Source organism: Lagenorhynchus albirostris, chromosome 4, assembly GCF_949774975.1.
Source record: "Lagenorhynchus albirostris chromosome 4, mLagAlb1.1, whole genome shotgun sequence".
NCBI classification, from domain to species: Eukaryota; Metazoa; Chordata; class Mammalia; order Artiodactyla; family Delphinidae; genus Lagenorhynchus; species Lagenorhynchus albirostris.
Window position 1 is genome coordinate 120462539 of NC_083098.1, and position 18749 is coordinate 120481287.

The 18749-nt window shown below is 37.8% G+C and overlaps 1 protein-coding gene and 1 long non-coding RNA gene across 6 annotated transcripts in view; one reads left to right on the forward strand and one right to left on the reverse strand.

Moving 5' to 3' along the window:
• Window positions 1–1156: 1156 nt before the first annotated feature.
• On the reverse strand, window positions 1157–6814 carry LOC132519990 (uncharacterized). Of its 2 annotated transcripts, none has more exons than XR_009540402.1 (3): window positions 6083–6814; window positions 5862–6004; window positions 1157–1561 (listed from the first exon to the last, which is right to left on the reverse strand). It is a non-coding gene; the product is annotated as an uncharacterized LOC132519990 (long non-coding RNA). The 2 variants fall into 2 exon arrangements; XR_009540401.1 differs by having other exon boundaries at window positions 1157–1928.
• The window catches only part of AP1AR (adaptor related protein complex 1 associated regulatory protein), a 30572-nt gene continuing 18049 nt past the window's right edge, over window positions 6227–18749 (forward strand). For 3 of the 4 annotated variants that reach the window (XM_060148603.1, XM_060148604.1, XM_060148608.1), the window contains exons 1-3: window positions 6227–6668; window positions 16837–16885; window positions 17379–17405. In XM_060148603.1, the coding sequence (XP_060004586.1) occupies window positions 6586–6668; window positions 16837–16885; window positions 17379–17405 (159 nt within the window). In that variant the 5' untranslated portion in view covers window positions 6227–6585. The remainder of the gene's footprint in view (window positions 6669–16836; window positions 16886–17378; window positions 17406–18749) is intronic. The other variant, XM_060148605.1, reaches the window with a different exon arrangement.

The window sequence follows — 18749 nt, forward strand, 5'->3', positions numbered from 1 at the left end:
TAGCTTTCTCAAAAGTCCTAAGGAGATTACAATTCCCACAAGTGACCATTCAAAGGTGAATCCAAAGGCGAGTCAGCCTGCAGCAGGTGGCCACAGCATTGGGGAGGGAGTCAGACTGGTGCTGAGCATTTGTCCCCAAGGGCTGCTCCAGTGGGACAGAAGCCCATTTTGGCCTGAAGAACATTGTATATTGGGTGCTACCACATGGGAGCCACAGCAACCTGGCTTATAAACCTGTAGTTTGGCAGGTACCTGCACATACTTCCAGTGGTACCCACGTTGACCTCCACCACAACAAGGACCAGGTGATAGGCTCAGGCAAAGAATAGGCCAGTCCTTTGGGGGTTCTCTGGGACATCCAATGGCAGTGCCTGGGAAGCAGGATTTGGCAGATGGGCAGGACCCAACTAATCAAAATAGACACCAATCACAGGGCTGGAACAAGGTCCTGGAAGCCTCTCTCTGTGCCAGGAATTAACTTTTTAGTTGTTAGATTCTATATAGATGGGAGGGAGGGTCTCTAAGTCTACTTTTATTGACTATTTTTCTTGATTATAGTCCCACTTTTCTGCTTATTTTCATGCCCATTAAAAAAATTTACAGATATTTATGTAAAACAGCAATGAAAACAAAAATGTAATTTGTTTCATTTTGATTATTCCCAGAGAGTGTAAGCCCTATCCTCAGTTAGGGTGAGGGTGATTATTCAGATTATTCCAAAAGTTATGTTGAAGAGAGTCAAGCCACACTTTTTTTTTAGCTTTAATTCACCCATAATTAGCCCAACTCCCAACACATTAACTCTATGTCTTTTTTTTTTTTTAAGTATTTGAGTTGGGAAGAGGCTGGGTACTTTCAGATAATTTTGGCTCATTTTTAGATTTAACTCTGATAAGGACCAGAACACCAAACATTGTGAGGATGTAGAGGAGTATATTTTTTATATCTATTTTCCAGGCTTTACTCCTTATTGCTGCTTTCTTGGCAATGTTTGGGTGTAAGTGGTATGTGGAGAGGGGAGAATTGTCAAGGTGCGTAATTTATTTTCAAATTTGGAGCTTATTCCAGTTATCTATTGCTCCATCACACATTACCCCAAATTTCGCAGTTTAAACATTTGAAACAAAGACATTTGAATGGAAATAAAACAATAAAATTTGAAATAAGATCATTTTATTATGTTCAGGGATTATGTGAATCAGGCTGGAAGTAACCTGCCTCCAGGGAGCAGGAATCTTCTAGAGGTGGCTCCAATCACACACACGCTTGTGGGTTGATTCCGACTGTTGGCTGCGAACTCAGCTTGGGATGATCCAGAACATCCCCACATGATCTTTCCTCATACCACAGCAGCTTTAGACTCCTTACATTGCAGTTGGGGTTGCAAAGTCATGCATCGCGAGAGGTCCAGCTAGAAGCTATAACACCTTTTATGACTTAGCCTCAGAATTCACATATCATTATTTTCACCATTGTCACAAACTTGACCAGATTCAAGGCAGGGACCATGAACACTACCACTCCGTGGAAGGAATGTCATTGTCACATTGTAGGAAAGATTCTGTAGGATGGAAGATACTGTTGAGGACATTTTTGGAAAACTCAATCTACTATAGTCTTCTTCCAAATTCATGTGCATCCCACAAGCCCACATTACTGTCAAAATCTTGGTTGGTTTCTTCTCATCTCCATCTTTGACAAGCTAATTCTCCATCTGCCTGTATTTAGACCAGGTGCCTACTCCCAAGTGGGAAATTGCTGAGGCTTTCTGTTCATTTATGAATGCCTCATTTCTCTTTGAAAAGCAGTTCCTCAGGGTTTTCTTTCATTCTTCATTCCTCGCTGACCTCATTAAAAAATATGATTTTAACTTTGTTGAGGTTTTTCTTGTTGTTACCATTTGTCTTTCATGTACTTCTACATCTTAACTGAAAGCAGAAATCTCTCCTTACTGTTTGATTTTAATATCTTCATTTTTCATTTCTATTAGTTGTTTTAATTAACTATCCTCTTGTATTTCCTTGCTTTCTTTTTTATAACATTAACTATTTTAAACATACTTATTTTAGAGTATCTATCTGCTTGCTTTATTACATTTATTCTATAAAATGCATGGGATGTTTTTCCCCTCTGCTATCCCTGTGTCATGCCTATGTCATGGTAGTTTGTAATATGTGATCGCAGGTTCATTTTCAGTGTGGTTTTATATCCACGGGAGTCCTGTGCAACCTAGATGGAAGTTATATCCCTCCCTCAGACCAAATATGTTTTTGCTTTGCAAGAAATCTCAAGGGCATCACTGCATCAAAACCACTTTTATGTTAATTTCTTGGCCTGGCATTTCAAAACTCTGAGGTTACTGTAAATTCCAACTCCTTAAGTAGAAAGAAGACAGACCTTGTGGGTTTTTTTTCCTAACCCAGATCACATCAATATTAAAAAGCTTCCTTTATATCTCCCACCTTTCTTTGCCCTGTTTTTTGATGCTACAACTCAATTGTGCAGACTACCTTTCTCCTTTGCTGGCAGGCTCTATGCTGGGATCTTCCAATAAGGGTGCTAGAGGGACACTGCAAGGCTGGAAGAAGCAATTCACTCTTTTTCTGCTGTTCTGTTCTCCATATGGTGGCAAGCAGATGAGCAGGAAGGAATCCTGGCAGTGATTACCACAGTGGCCACAGCCCTCTACTTCAGTGGTGAATGCCCCCTAGCCTACAGAAGTGGGTTCACCGGCAGACAGCTTTCCATCTAGCTTCTCAGTTACCACCATGATAGCCAGCATGTTTCTATGGCATCCACACTATCTTCTCAGAGGTCTGAATGTCTAGTATGTAGGGCCTTCCTCTAAATGTCTAAATTTCTTCCCTCTTTACTTTTCCTCAGTCCCGGGCTGGTGGCAGCTCCCAACAGTAGCTACATCTGTTAGACCTTCAAGTTTCCTTCTAGCATTAATCACTACTTACCTACCTAATGATTCCTTGTGTTAAATTTTCCCTGCTCAAATCACTAGTACACAGTTTCTGAACAGGCAAGAAAGATCTGGGACAAACTCTACCCAGTGGAAGCACTTCATATTAATCACATAACTGTTCTTATTAATCCCTCTCTTCGTGAAATGTAAATGTTGAATGCGCAAAGAAGGAAGGAAATCACTCAGTGTTCATTTTACTCAGTGGTACTGACCAACTAATGAAGCTCATCACACACCCAAAAGTCAGAATAAACGGGTCACTGGAGATTCAGCCAAGATTTAAGTAATTTCCCCTTCTACTTTCCCTTTTATCTTTAAGCCCATCTTTGCATCCCTTTGTTCTTGGAAAATCACTTAAACGGTCCATTTACCTATTTAGTTATGCAAATGTAAAGTAAAAGACCACTGCAGAAATAAAGTCATTTGAGAAGAGTGATTTTAAGGAGCTAAACCCCTCTGTAAGATAATGCAAAGGCTGTCTGCATTGTAGGCAGAGTTGTTTCACTTGGACTTTTTTTGGAGAAATGTTTGTTTTTTAAGTATGAACTTAAGCTGTGACATGCCTGCAAAATGTTAGGACTTGTTTTTATGGAAATATGCTCTTTTTAAGCCACTGTTGAGCATTCAGAAGCTGAAACTAGGTTTAGTGCCCCTAAATTTTCACTTCATAATGAAGGTAAATACGTACAAAAGAACTAGGCAATGCTGGGTTAAGTTAAACCTGGATTGGACTGTTGGTCTTTTACACAGTTAAGAATTAATAACAAGACTTTAGAAATCATAATGATACTGGATTATTGTGTTATGGTGAGATTGTGGGCTCCGAAGACAAACACTCCTAGCTGGTAGGGGATGAGGTCTCCCTGTAAGTCGGTGGATATTCTAACTTTCAATCATCCTGGAAAGAGGCAGATCATGGGACAGATAAGGCCTGAGAGTTTGAGAACTCATTCCCATGTAGGCCACACTTGCTTAGAGCCTGATCTCAAGTAGTAATGTGGGGTATGCCTGAATGCATGCCTAAGAAGTGCAATTTTGAAAAAGCTAACTTTTTTCATGGGATGCCAAGGATGTAGCTACAAACGAAAGAATAACTTGTTGATGAAAATCTCCTTTGGTCTGTGGATAATAATAACAGCTAATACTTATATTACATTTATGGTATTACAGATAATTACAGCATAATATACAGAGTACACGATTGGAATTATATGTGTAATTATATTATTCTAAGCACTTACTTTTATATTACTAAGCATTTGATTAAATGCTTAATCATTTATACTGACAACAATCCCATAAGGTAAATTTCATTATTATCTCCATGTTGTAGTGGTCATATCTAGTATCCTGTGTAAATTTGGTAATTCAAACAATGCTCCAATGAATTAAAAGGATGCATCTACATCGATAAACTCAGTGGACGAGTGTGGCAATGAGGAGCACAGAATTCTCCCCCTAGCCCCCAAAACAGCACGATGGTAGCAACCAATCTCAAAAGAACAAAAAGTGATTAATAGTCAATACAGAGGGAGTTCTGAGCGAAGAGAGATTCCAATTTGGAACCAGATAATCCAAAAGACAGTTCAAGGTATAGACTGCATCCTGATGGACTCCAGAGCATCTATAAGAAAAACTCTTGCTTTGACTTCAGGATAAACTACGAGAGAGAAAGGAACTTTGAAAGGGATGGGGAAGACAGAGAAAGGTCCTATTACCTGGAAGGTGGGCACATGGGGTCTCTCTAGAAGGCTGACATTAAGTGCCCATCATTGTAAATAATCTATTTGTGTCTCTTACTGGTTACCTTAATATTCTGCCTTGGCAACTGCCATATAAATGAATTCTTTAGCTGTGATACACTTGTCAATTTTGTCTTTACTGATTTCATACCCATGCCCAAATGTAGGGTTGAGAAAGTGATACTGTATCCATTCAGTATAATTTCCTGCAGATTCATTTAAGGTGTGTGTATCAATAATATGTTCCTTTTTGTTGCTGACTAGTATTCCATAGAATGGAAATTCCATTGGAATAGAAATTCCAACTGGAATAGAAATTCCAGTTGCTTTAAACATGTAGAGTTAAATTTTAAAGACTATTTCACAAATATATTTGCTTGATTTCAGGGGCTGAAACGGGAAAAGAAAATACAGTCACTATTCAGGAAGTCATTCAGTCATTCTGCCAACATTCACTGATGGCAGACTATTGGGCCAACTATATCCCTATACACTTGATTCCGAAAAAAGACTAAGACCAAAATAAAATCAAAATTAGTGAAGTAGCAGGGCTAAGGTTGAAACCCACGTCGGAATAGAATTCAGGAAGCAAGAAAATGAGTAGGTCAAAGAATATGTTATCATTAATAACAATTTTCTAAAATGTAAAAATATTACTAAAAATTGGCATGTCTGGTTAGTTAGTAATTAAAACATCCTATCCACTAGACCAGGCATTTACTAAGCCATGACTTACACCCGATTTTAAGGCCAACCACAGAAAAAAACCTAGTTTTAAAGAAGCACTTGAGGAGGGTGCCGCAAACCAAGTCGCATCAGAGTAGCTGTCTCTTCCCACCTACTACTGTTCTGGGAAGCACGCTTGGACTGGCAAGGCTGGTGTCCCTGAAAAACCTTAGCCCTCTAACATATTTCCTCTGGACCCCAACCGCTCCTCCGAAATTATTTGACGGTTCGATTCGAAACAGAACAAATAAGGCCAGTAGGGCACTGTTTATAAACTTCCCTACAATGTTGACAGTATGGAGACTGAAACGCAAACTAGAGACGAGAGAGAAAAAATTCTTAGTGCTTCAAAATAACCACAGTCAGTTCCCTGACTCTATTTGCCACTTATGGTGTAATATAAACAAAACCTAAGCACACACCTCACAGAGAAGTGCCCCCTTCACACCTGATGACTCCTGGCCCGGGGCTCTAGATAAGCCGCTCACAAGGCTTTGGTACAAAGTTCGAAAACTGAGCCTTGATAGTGTGACACCGGAGACGCTCGGGACCCAAAAGCGGGAAACTGCAAGGAAAAAAGATTTCCTAGTCAGGTCAATATCCAACAAAACAAACACCGACACCCACGAATTGAGATGCGTACCCAAGAGCTGGCGGAAGTGACGTAAGGCCAGTCGCCGGAGGGGGCGGGGCAGCCGAGGGAACGGCCTATTGGGGCCCGGGAAAGCCTGGGGGTGTGGCGGAGACGGTGGCCAGGCGCCGGCCTGGGCGCGCCGGGGGCGGGGCCTGGGCGCGCGACTCGCGGGGACTGGCCTCTTTCGGCGCCAGGAGGCGGTCACTGGCTCTGAGCTTGGGGATCTGAGGCGAGCGAGGGGCCATGAGGACAACGAGGGAGTCTAGAGCCCGCTGCCCGGCCCTCCTCCCTCGCACAGCGGCGACTCGGCGGCCGCTGGAGTAACCGCTGCCTTTGTTCCGAGCGCCTGTCCCTCCCGTCGCCCTAGCCTCTCACTCCGCCGCGCTCCGGCCGGCCCGCCCTCGGTCCCCGAACCCCCATTCGGCTCGTGCCGCGCGGATGCGGCTGACGGGCCTGGGTTTGGGCTTTGAGCTGGAGGAGGAGGAGAAGCGGCGGCACCTGGGCGGCATGCAATGGGGAACTGCTGCTGGACGCAGTGCCTCGGACTCCTCCGCAAGGAAGCTGGGCGGCTGCAGCGAGTAGGCGGAGGCGGAGGGTAAGCCCCCGGGGGGAGGGGCCCGGCACTCGCTGGCTCCTCCTATTCGGGCCCTGGCGGGGAACCCCTTTCACTTCCCCAATGGCTTAGAGGAGGCTGGGAGCCCCGGTACCCTCACAGCTGAACAGGCGTCGAGCGGGTTGTCGTAGTGGAGGCCCTGGGAAAGAGGTAGAGAAGGGGGCGGGGTGTCGCTCTTGCCTCCTCCGAGCGAGATTCTCGCTGGGCGCGCTATCACGCGGGGCAAGAGTGACGGGAGGCATCATCTCTAGGAAGCACGGGGCACCCTCACACGAATGGTCAGTAGAACAGGATCCACAGCGACCCGAGCACTCCCTACGTTGAGCTTGGTTTATTGCTAAAGCTGGTAGTAGCTATGTGTTTGATTCTCTCTTTGGCTCTGACAGAGCAGGTGGAGAATCTCTTCCAAAAAGTTGATGTCTCTGAGAGATTTTTTAGTAGAAGTCATTTGGATGCTGGAGTGAAATAAGGTTTCAGACATTGAGCACTTCTTTGATACTTGCGAATTGCTGGGTTTCCACTGGGCATTCGGATTCTTAATGTTAATAACAAGAGGAGCAGTGTGTAGCTTTTTCATATTAATTTTTTGGAAATTCGAGGGGAATGCCATACCCTGATTGCTACCCACAAGCTCTGTAACACTAGGGAAATCACAGTCCTTCTGAAGTTCTCTTGATTAAATCTGGGATATGCCTAGGTTTTTCTACCCACACCATCCATAGAATAGTAGAATTTTGTAATTATTCCATTTTTGTGTTTTTTATTTCATAAGGTAGTGAAAAACTTAAATTCCTTGGAAACTGGCTTTGTTGTTGTTGTTAAATATTTCCCAGGAATTCAAACTTAGAATTGAAAATCTGAACCACACCACTTTATGTAAGGAATAAGACATTAATTTTGCACTTTCTGGAACAGATTGCTAAGTTTTCACCATCTGTCCCATTTAACCAACATCATTAGGTAATAAGATGTTCAACATACACATACTGAAAACAAATGATTTATCATTTGGATCTTTGGGCGATGTAGATATTATATGAGTCACTCATTCGTTCATCAGGCACTGTGTGACCTCTGATGCAGAGTAGTTAGGGTTTTACACTAAGTGTCCCTTGAATGGAAAAGTGAGGACTTGAAGACTTTGTGCCTAGTTTTAGTATTTTGGTTTTCCTGACTTAAGGGTTATTACTGTTACAGGGGAACATGGCAACTCTTTTATCTTGTCAGCAAAAGTCATCTAAGTTACTTCTAATTTTTATTCGTAGATACTCATAATAGTCAAGCTGCTTAAATAGGCCTGCCTAAGGACTAGGTGCCACAGAATCTTTGGCTTTGTTAATATTTTTATTTGTTCATTTGTAGTTGTGTTGTAGAATAACTAAAAATAGGATCTTATACTCAAATTAGGTAAGCAAAAATCATTTATATTTCACTTTGGAGTACATTGTTTGGTGTCTGGGATTTTGGGGTTTTGTTCTTTCATGGTGATTTTACAAACTGAAAATGTTTTCCTTAGAGTATAGCATTAAAATTACAGTTTTTACTCCCTGAGCACATGAACTTGACAGCATAGGGAAGGGTGAGGGGAAAATCAGTGAATCATTGTGAGTGTTAATTGTCTGTAGATGTGTCATAAAAGCATAATAGCTGGATCTGTACTCTTCTGGCTGTGGGCAAAACTTGAACAAACAAGTTCTATTGCGGCAGTGAGAGTCTGTGGGTTGTGGACACTGTCATCTAAAACAATATAATAATGATATCCATCCTTTTGTTTTAATCCATAAATGTAGGTTTGGACAGTCAGTTACTTGAATCTTCTGATTAACTTATTGTTTTATATTCATTTTAGGAGCTTCTAATAAACATGCAGAGAGGAAGGTGGTTATAGTTCATTGTTGTTTACAGAATAAGGTTAAACTTTACCTCTCATGTTAGTAGTTGCTTTTTTTTAATCACCTGGTAGTTCTGATTTTCTTTCAGTTATAGGTCTAGGTACTTAACTAGTAGTTCATCTAAGGGCAAAAAAGTTGAGGAGCAATCTGAAAAACTTGATTTATATTTTGTCAACCGTAGGTGGAAGAATCCTGGGCTTTCTTAGGCTGATTTAAGCTGGGCCTCACAAGGGTACGTTATAATCCAGGGCCTGATTTCTTAGCCTTGTAGATTTCCCAGGGGTAGCTCAGAGTCAGATCACTCACTTTTCACTATCCAATTTCAAAACCAGAATTACCTATTTTTAAATTTATAACATATTAGAGAATTTTGGTATTTTATATTCTAGAATATGTAGACTAGTCAGAATATCAATATCAGTGTTAAGGTATGTCAGAAACCTTGCTACTAATAAAGTTATTTGATGGTTAAAGCAGAGGGAGTTAAATATCTTCAAGGAATAACATTTAGACATCCTAATGAGTCATCCTTTTTCACTCCAGGGAGTTTTGCCTACCACACATTCTAGAGGGCTCCATCTGCTGGTCAGCTCTCCTTTTTTTTGGGTAGTACGAGAAATCTTTTGTATAGACGCTTATCGTGTTCTTAATTTTTTCTTTCTCAAACTGAAGGTCCAATTAAGTTTTGTTGTGTTGTATTTTAATTCCTATTTCTATCTTACCATATAATTGCACGTAGTGGTTCCAGTTAAGATGTACTGTAGGTTTATATGAAAGTATGCTCATGTTTTATATCTCTTTTGATATTTAACATTTGTTGGCCTTTTTGGCTGCAGCAGCAAAGTTGCCTTCAGACAATAATTTACAGTGATTTGGTGTTTTCTTTACTGGTAAAAAATGATTTTAATAATAGCTGCCAACATATGATTACTTCCTGTGTTCCAGGCACTGTTCCTAAGTATTTTACACTATCTCATTTATTCCTCACCACAATTCTGTGAGGAAGGTGAGTACTATTATATACACTGTAGGTTGAAAATTGAAGCTTAGAAAGTTTAACTTGCCTAAGATAGCAGAGCTGAGATTGCAGCCCAGGTCCCTCTGAACTGAGAGCCTTTACCCTTAACCACTAATATCTCATGGTTTTGTATTAAACATTATAAACATTTTATTAAACATAAATATTATAAACATTTAGTTGCTCTATCTCTCTGTGCATTATCTTGTACTTTGTCACTGGGAGATCTTATGCATATATCTCCACAACTTGGCTCTTTATTCTGTGTGATAAGCTGTCTTCCTTTTCTTGAAACTATGCACTTGACCTCTGCAACATTGCTTTTATCTTTTTATTTTCCTGTTCCTGTCCTGGCTGTATTTACTCTCTCTACCCATTAAATATGGAATTTTTCTCTGTCTTTTCTTTATGTAGTTCCCTTAATTTCATCCACTCCTATGGTTTCAACCACCACCACTTCCAAATCTCATGTCTTCTGAACAGACTTCTTTTCAGAGGTTCAGCACTGTATTTTCAGTTGCCTATTGAAGAGATATACTTAGATGTACCAAAGCTCCTCAAATCAACTTATCTAAAGTATCTAATATTTAATATTTGTGTCCCAATAAATATCTGAAATAGTGCATTTCCTTTTCCCCTAGATTTTTTCTTTCTCTGCTTCGTGTATTCCCTAATCAGGGATTAGGGACTCCCTTAACAGCTCTGTTCACAGTCTCTATACTACCAACTTTATAGTCCTCACTAATCAGCTATTCAGTCTTTGCTTAATACATACTGAACCTGTTTCCTTCCTCTGTGCTTCTTCCTTAAACTTTGTCTTTCACATTGCTCTCCCTGTTGTATCTCTACACTTCATGCCATCTCCCCTTCCTGTCAGTAGAGTTAAGCTTTCTAAAAACCACACTGGATCATGCCATTCCCTTGCTTAACAATTTCCATCTGCGAACTATTTCCTACAGCTAAGTTGCTCAACCTTTTTTTCCTTCTGTGACAGATGATGAGTTACATGGCATTCAAACATGCAACATAATGTCCATCTGAATACTCAGGATTATATGCAGTTCTGCATTTGGGTAAAGAGTATGATCTCACTCTTTGTTCTCTCATTCAGAAAATCATGTCAGAATACAAATCAGAATAACATTAAAAGGAAAACAATGACTCTATTCTAATTTCAAGAAACTTAACTCATTCATAAACCTTAGTATTTTAACTTTTTTGATAAATGATAACCTTCCAATTCAGAGTAGTATGAAGTGCAGACTCCTGACAAGATAACTTAACCTTAATCTATTTTACCAGGCTAATTGCATTTTCTAATTATATTTTCCTTACAGCATAGCATTAAAATTGTAGATTTTACTCCTTGTGCACATAGCGTGGCAGCACAGGCGGGGGGAATTAGTGAAAGGATTCTCTGCCATTCTTTCACTTGGTACATCCCCAATGGCCTGTATACCAGTTGGACTATACCTGTTTCTGTTTTCCTAAATGAACTTGTAAAATCTAGAGAACAGTATTTTCTCCTTTTTTTTCCTCAAGATAATTCCCTAACTTTGGCATCACTCACATAGTTAAATATATATCTTACCAGTTTTATGTTGACTTACTTTTTAAAGAGACCGTATAGAGAATGAGAATTTTAAATATTTTATCATAATGTGTATTGCTAAAGTATACTAATCAGTAGTTATTATTGAATGATTCAGTTTGGTTTTCTGCATGTTTGTCAGCTTTGAGAAATATACAAGCATAAGATATTTCTCTTGAAATCTCAGAAGTTAGGAAGGAAAACAGTAGCAGACTTAAATGGATATGAATTTCCTGAACATTCTGTGTTGTACCTTGAAGACTCCCCAGGGCTGTGTTCTGAATCTCACTCTGTTCTTCCTTAATATATTTTCCTTCCTTAATGTACTTTCCCTGGGTGATGGCAGGAAAACACATGACCTTACCTACTACCTGCATACTAATGAGCTCAGTCATCTCAGTCTGAGCCCTGAATATCTTAATTGCCTACTGAGTATTTCCCCTTGGGTATCAAACATAACCTCAAATTCGGTTTGTAAAGTTGAGCTCATCTTTCTTTCCTGCTCACAGTTCTTTACTCCTTTTCTTCATTTTTTTAAAGCCCCAACCATTTTTACTACTTTGTGTCCTACTTTGTGAGTAGTGAAATAATAAACGGTTACCAAAGCCATGAACCTGCGAATCATAATAAACTCCTCCCTTTCACTCATCCTCCAAATCCGCGTTGTCAAGTTCTGAATGTCCCCTACCATTTTCTTCAGTGGTTTACCATACTTCTAGGATAAAGACTGAAATATTTAATGTAGCTTTCAAGACCTCACATTATCTATTCCTTGCCTTTTTTTTTTTTTCTGCCTCATTTGTGCCACACTCTTCCTTGAATCAGTTTCTTCCCTTTTTAGTTAGATAACTCCTACTCATCTTTTAGGTGCCAGCTCAAGGATTATTTCCCACAGAAGTCTTCCCAATCTGTTTCCTACCCTCAGGGGATGAGTTCTCACACCATGATGGAACCATCTTCCTTATCCTCTCAGCACTTCCTCAGGTTATAATTATATCTGAAATAGTGTCATTATTTGGTTAATGTCTGTCTTCCCGCTCTCAGTGTAAAGGAACAAGTTCATGCCTATTTTGCTTACCATTGAATACACAGCTCCAAGTTATGTGCATAGTATGTAGTAGATGTTTAGTAAATACTTGTTGACAGAATTAATGTATGCAGTCTTGATCTTTTCATTCCCCTTTGCCTTTGGTAGCTGCTGCTCCCTGAAACATTCCTTTCCACTACTTGGGGGCCTGGCTAATGCCTTCTCCTTCAGCTGATTTTTGATGCTCTTCATCTGAACGTATCCCTTTCAGAGCATGGTAGTTGTTAATTTACCTGTGTGTCTACCCCATTAGACTGTTAACCTCCTGGGTACATGGGTCAATTTTTACTCACTTCTGTACTTTAAATATAAATACATAGCTATGACTGTCATTCAGTTATCCAGGGAAGTAAGAAAAATTAGAACATTCAAAATCATAGACACATAAATGGCAACAGTTTCTGAAAGAAGAAGGTGGTCAACAATTTCAGATGCTGCTCACAGACTGCAGAGGATGAACGAGAAAGAACTAAAAGACCTCTAAGATCCCTTCTAGTTGTTGGTCTCCTCTAAATCAGGCTCCTCTTAAAGGACAGTGACTCTTTTTGACATGTTTTCCATCTTCAACATGTTTAACAGGAGAATTTGTCTCTTCCAAGGAACACAATAAATGTTTTGAACATCCAGTCTTCCTCAATTTGCCTTCATTAGGGAGGGGCTTATTTAACAGTAAATATTATTACTTTATTATTACCACCTATGTTGATGTTGTTCTACCTGGAAAATCTGTTGATGGATCATCCCTTGAGATCTGAATGCTTAAATCTTCACTGAAGTATTTGGTACTAATTGAAAAACAATGTGTCCATCATCTTCAATGTAATAGTTTTTGCCAGGCTTCTATTTGTAACCTTTCCAATTTTTGTCTAGAAAAGAAGAGTCTTGGGAAGCTTTTAATTTTTAATAGACTGTGGAACAGTTTACCATGGTTCTTTATTATTTTTTTATAATGTCAAACAGAAGATATAAGGAAAGACTATTATTTTAACAGATACTATACAGGAGAATATGAAGGAAAGGAACAATAACAATGTAGGATTTATGAGAATTTTTTAGTTATCTTTTACTTAAGTCACTTTGATATGAGTATTTGCCTGCTTTCCGTAATAACATGTAGAAGCATAAAAAACTGCATTTTCATTCTATTCTTGATGAGACTGATTTTATCCTTAATAAAAGATTGTCTTGATATCTGCCTTCACAACATTGACAAATAAATATATATGCAAGAATTGCCACTTTTGTACGTCTTTACTTTCAACCTTTTCCAAATTCCTTTACATGCCACGATCATTCAGAGTATGATAGCCTATCTTTTCTACCTTTTTAATATCGTTTACATATTTGAGTCTACTTTCACATCGTCAGCGATAGTAGAATAGTTATATAGAAACTTACATTACTTAGAGACAGCTCTCAGGGGCATAAGGATTGTGTATGAAGGAATGTCCATGGATGGCTTTGGAGAGCAACTAACACACCATTGTAAAGCAATTATACTCCAATAAAAGATGTTAAAAAAATATTTTAAAGAAAACACAAAATATCAGGACAGTTTTTTTTTTTTTTACAGTGGTGTGTTAGTTTCTGCTGTATAACAAAGTGAATCAGCTATACATATACATATATCCCCATATCTCCTCCCTCTTGTGTCTCCCTCCCACCCTCCCTATCCCACCCTCTAGGTGGTCACAAAGCACTGAGCTGATCTCCCGGTGCTATGCAGCTGCTTCCCACTAGCTATCAATTTTACATTTGGTAGTACATGTAAGTCCATGCCACTCTCTCACTTCTTCCCAGCTTACCATTCCCCTTCCTCATGTCCTCAAGTCCATTCTCTACGTCTGCATCTTTATTCCTGTCCGGACAGTTTATAATGGGAAATACTGGAAAAAGTCACATTGGAAATGTGTTAGGCTTTTAAGAATCCAATAATACAGAAAGATTTTAGTTTCAGTTTCTTTCATTTACTGCTTAAGTAATGGAGAGCACTCTGAAATCTGAAAGGATACTTTCAAAAACTGGCTTTCTAATTACTTTTAAAATATGTATCACGAAGTTTCTCATCTTCTTTTCAGATAAATTCCAGGATAAAGCTCTTCTAATAAAAATGTTACCCGAGTTTGCCAAATTGCGTATTACTTTAATCTATCAATATAATCTTAGCATTTATGGTAGTAGGAGTCAGTATGTGCCCTTTGTGAGTAATAAGGTCTCAATCTAATCTGTCCTAAAAGGAAAGCTTAAATTTTCTTCCAAACTTATTTTGCTTTTTTGTTTTCTTTCCATTAAAATTTTTTTTGCTATTTTTTAATTTGCTCTTTTGCCATTCTATCTCTTAGACTCTTGTTTACTTATTAGACAGGACTTTGGTTATGGGGACAGAAACCCAAATCAAACTATCGTAGGCAAAAGGTAGAATTTCTTATAAGGATACTAAGTTTGTCAAGTACTAAGGAAACTATGGGCAGGGCAGGGATGCAACTGGTCCTTAGGAATGACTTCAACACTGTCAGAACACTCTTTCAATTGATTTCATTCCTCTTTGCAGGTTGTCAGAAGTATAACCCCTAGCAGCTCCCTAGAGCTCTCAGGAGGGTATATGTGTGCTCAGTTTCTGTATAACCCTGAACCAATCAAATGAAGTCTGGGGGATGGCTATGATCTAGGTTGGTCAGATAATCAGGGAGCCAGAGTCATGCAAGAGCATGATTGTCCTCACCATAGTTAGATGTGGAGAGAGGGGACAGAAAAGATAGATTTACAACAGCCAACACCTTGGGCTTCTACTGAAGTTAGCTATATATCTGTGTAAAATTGGGACAGAACACAGTACTCTGCCATCTAATGTAAGTGTAGTGCAACAGTTACTTCCCTTGGTTTGTATTGAGACAGTCTTAGCTTCAGGCTTTGCTTCAGCAGTGAAGTCACACTGATGGCTTATACTGGGATGCTTGGTATTAAACTTTATTTTACTATTCAGTTATATCATTCAGTAAGCCTGGAAGAGGAAATAGATTAATCAGAGACAAACTCTTCATTCAGGGAAGAGAGTGATGGTTGCTGAGGGAGAGCGTATAGCACTTTATGAATGAATCCTAATGCCAGAACACAGTGCTACTGGAAGGCTCAACTCATTTCTGTTTTTATTTGAGAAATAGGGAAAATAAAAGAATGGGAGCACTAGATGCCTAGAGAATTGGGGTATTTTATTTATATTGGATATGTTCCATGAATTATTAGATCTATGGGATGACAATACCAAATGTTCCGTTTCTACCAATGATCTCTTAATGGGCAATAAAACTGCTTTGCATGTGTTAGCAAATAAAGATTGTACTGGAAAAATTGCTTTTTTTATTCTTTATGGTAATAAAAACTTAGTCATGATAATATACCATTTTTTTTTACTGAGCCCATCTGCCACCTCTGCACACATACACACATAATACAAAGCATTCTGACCTGTCCTAACCCCAGGATTCTTCCCATCTCTCAAAGGGGTGCTTTTTGTTCAAGAGTCCTGACACATTAGGAACCCACAGTGTGATTTTGGATCCCCATGGGAGGATGGGAGGGTCTTCTGTGTCATCAATTTAGGCAGCAATAACAGGATCCACATTATAAGTGAAAGTCTTAAAATTTCCTGGTACTTCCAGTAGTAAAGGAGCTTGAGGGGCTCTGTCCTGTACCAGCTTTCATACTATAGTAGTTAGAGGACATATAGTTAACAAAGGAGATGCTTATTTGACTACATGTAAGTTTCACTAGTAGGAGCAGAAGATAATAACTAGCATTTTTAAATTTCAGCTTTATTGAGGTATAACTGACAAAATTGTAAGACATTTAAAGTATACATTGTGGTGATTTGATATATGTATACATTGTGAGGAGAAATTAAAATTAAAGTCAATATTTCACCCTAGTTGGAAAAATTAATGTAATGGATTATTTGGTAGATGTATATGTGATGTATATTGTTTTTCATTTTCTTTCTTTTATTTGTGCAGGCATGGGATGAGAATAAAAAGCACCTAAGCTTTATATAAACACATATCCCACCATCTAGAGATAACTATTCTTAGCATATTGGCCTATATCTTTTTTAGATTTTTGTTGTTTTGCAAATGTTTAACAAAATTGGGAACATGTTCTTATACATTATTTAACACAGCAGTACTTTAACAAGATATTTTTCTTGATACAGTAAAAATAATGAGATAAAATTTTAAATTTAATTGTATTCTGTTCTATGTAGTAAATATAGTAAATTAACTTATTATTACAGGTATAGTAAATATTAGGACCAATAGAAAAATATTGGTTGACTAAACACTTTTTTTTTTTTTTTTGACTAAACACTTTTAAACTTACAACTAAGTTTAAAAATCTGGAGTGTTTATATTCTTATGTAAGTTTAGTGGTTCCTTTTTGTAAATATAAGATACTATACATTGGAGAATTTAAAGTTGCTTTTGAGGAAATGTTTTTATGCCACTATATTAACTCAGTTTTAGGATTGATTGTAATTTTTAAAGTTGTTTTCCTGTTTTTCTTCCCAGATCCAAGTATTTTAGAACATGCTCAAGAGGTGAGCACTTAACTATAGAGGTAAGTAGAGTTGTAAATCTGATTGAATAAAACTACCTTCGGAATGGCAGGAGAGACACTTTTTTTTAAGTAAGGGGAAGGCTCTGTACCTAAATTTAGTATGGACTCTTTATATTTTAATATTAGATAGCTAGTGAATAGGAAGAGAATTGGAGTAGTGGGGGAAGCATGAATAGGGGAGAACAAGTTTGCAAAAGATTAAGATCCCATTCTTCTAGTAGAATTGTTATTTCTACTTAAGAAGTGGTGGGATTTTTTGTTTGTTTTTGTCTTTTTTCTGCCCTATACAACTGAGCGAGAGGGTACACTTCTATCAATTATAGTGGCTTATAGTAGCCAGTGATTCTAGAGACAGATCATTGGTCTGCCCTAGTAGAGGTGTGGCAGAATCAAAACAGCAAGTTGATTTTGAGCAACTCCACCGTATAATTTTTTGTGAGATATGTACCTTAGACAAATATTCATCCTAACACTCACTTTCTTGTTGTTTCAGTTTGAGAATCTAGTAGAAAGTGATGAAGTAAGTATTTTCACAGCAGTATAAAATTCATATTTGTTCTCATTAGTCATCTCATAAGTTCTGACAATTATTTTTTTAATTTTTATTATATTCTTTTATTTTAGAATTTTTACTTCTTAGTTGTTATTTTTACTTTTTAGTCCCTTATCGTTTCCTTCTTTTACTAATTTATATTAGCAAATTATTCAGAATTTTCTATTATTTAACATATGTAATAATATATATACTACATATATATTATAGTTTCATACATCAGTTATATATTATATGTGTGTGTATATGTATACATATACATAAAACAGGTTTTTAAAGTATTCTGTAGAACTTGAGAAACTTTAAAAAAAGATATTTCTAACATCTTGCCATCTTACCTAAGGTAAAATTCCTCAGCAATCCAGAGTAGACCCATTGTTTGACCATAGTTTTTATAGATTTCTGAGGGTAGAATTTATACATGTTTGTTCTGCAATCACTTTCTGACTTTAGCCATTATCTTTTTTATAAGTTATTCTTTTTGTTGATTTTTGTATTTCACCTCATCTAAAAATCAATTTTAAGATGCATCCCAAGTACAGAAATGTTAAAATGGAAAAAAAAAATACATTTTAAAATTAGTGAAATATGGTATACATTTCTTATGCACTGGTATAGTTAGAAGAGTTTTAGTTTGTGTGTTACTTTCCAACTTTGCTAAACTAATTATATGAGTTGGTGTAAATTATTTAACCTGCCTTGGGCCTACTTTCCACATCTCTAAAGTATATTTGACTAGAAGAGCATTGCAAGTTTTTTTTTTCTTCATCATTTTTGTTTTCTAAGGAAAGAGAAAAATGTATTAAACCAAATTTAAATTATTCTTTAGCCCAGCATTTCCCAGAGTGTGTATAGAATACTAGTCTCAGAGTGTAAATTGGCATATTAAAGGTTCTGGGAAGAACTATTAGAAAAATTGTTAAAGAACTGTTAAAGAAAATTATTTAAACTTGTCCAATTTAGCATTTCCCAAATTAATTTGAGTATAAATCTGTTTTTAAAATAGTAATACATATTTATTATTATCTGGTAGAATATATTTGAGGACCTGTCTTAGCCTTTTGTTTCCCAGTAAAATTTCTCCCAAATATTTTAGTGTTTCATAGAATATCGTTTCTTTCCCTTTTCAGAAGTAACATTAATTTTGTGTATTTTTTTAAACAAACACTTAACATATTTTTAAAGTTTCTGACAAGTACTAAATGTAAGATTTCTGTTAACCTTCAATATAGTTCATCCCCCCATCATACAGCTCTTTAAAAGAATGTGTGATTCCAAGTGTTTTCCTAAGGTGCGTTTTGTTTGGTTTGA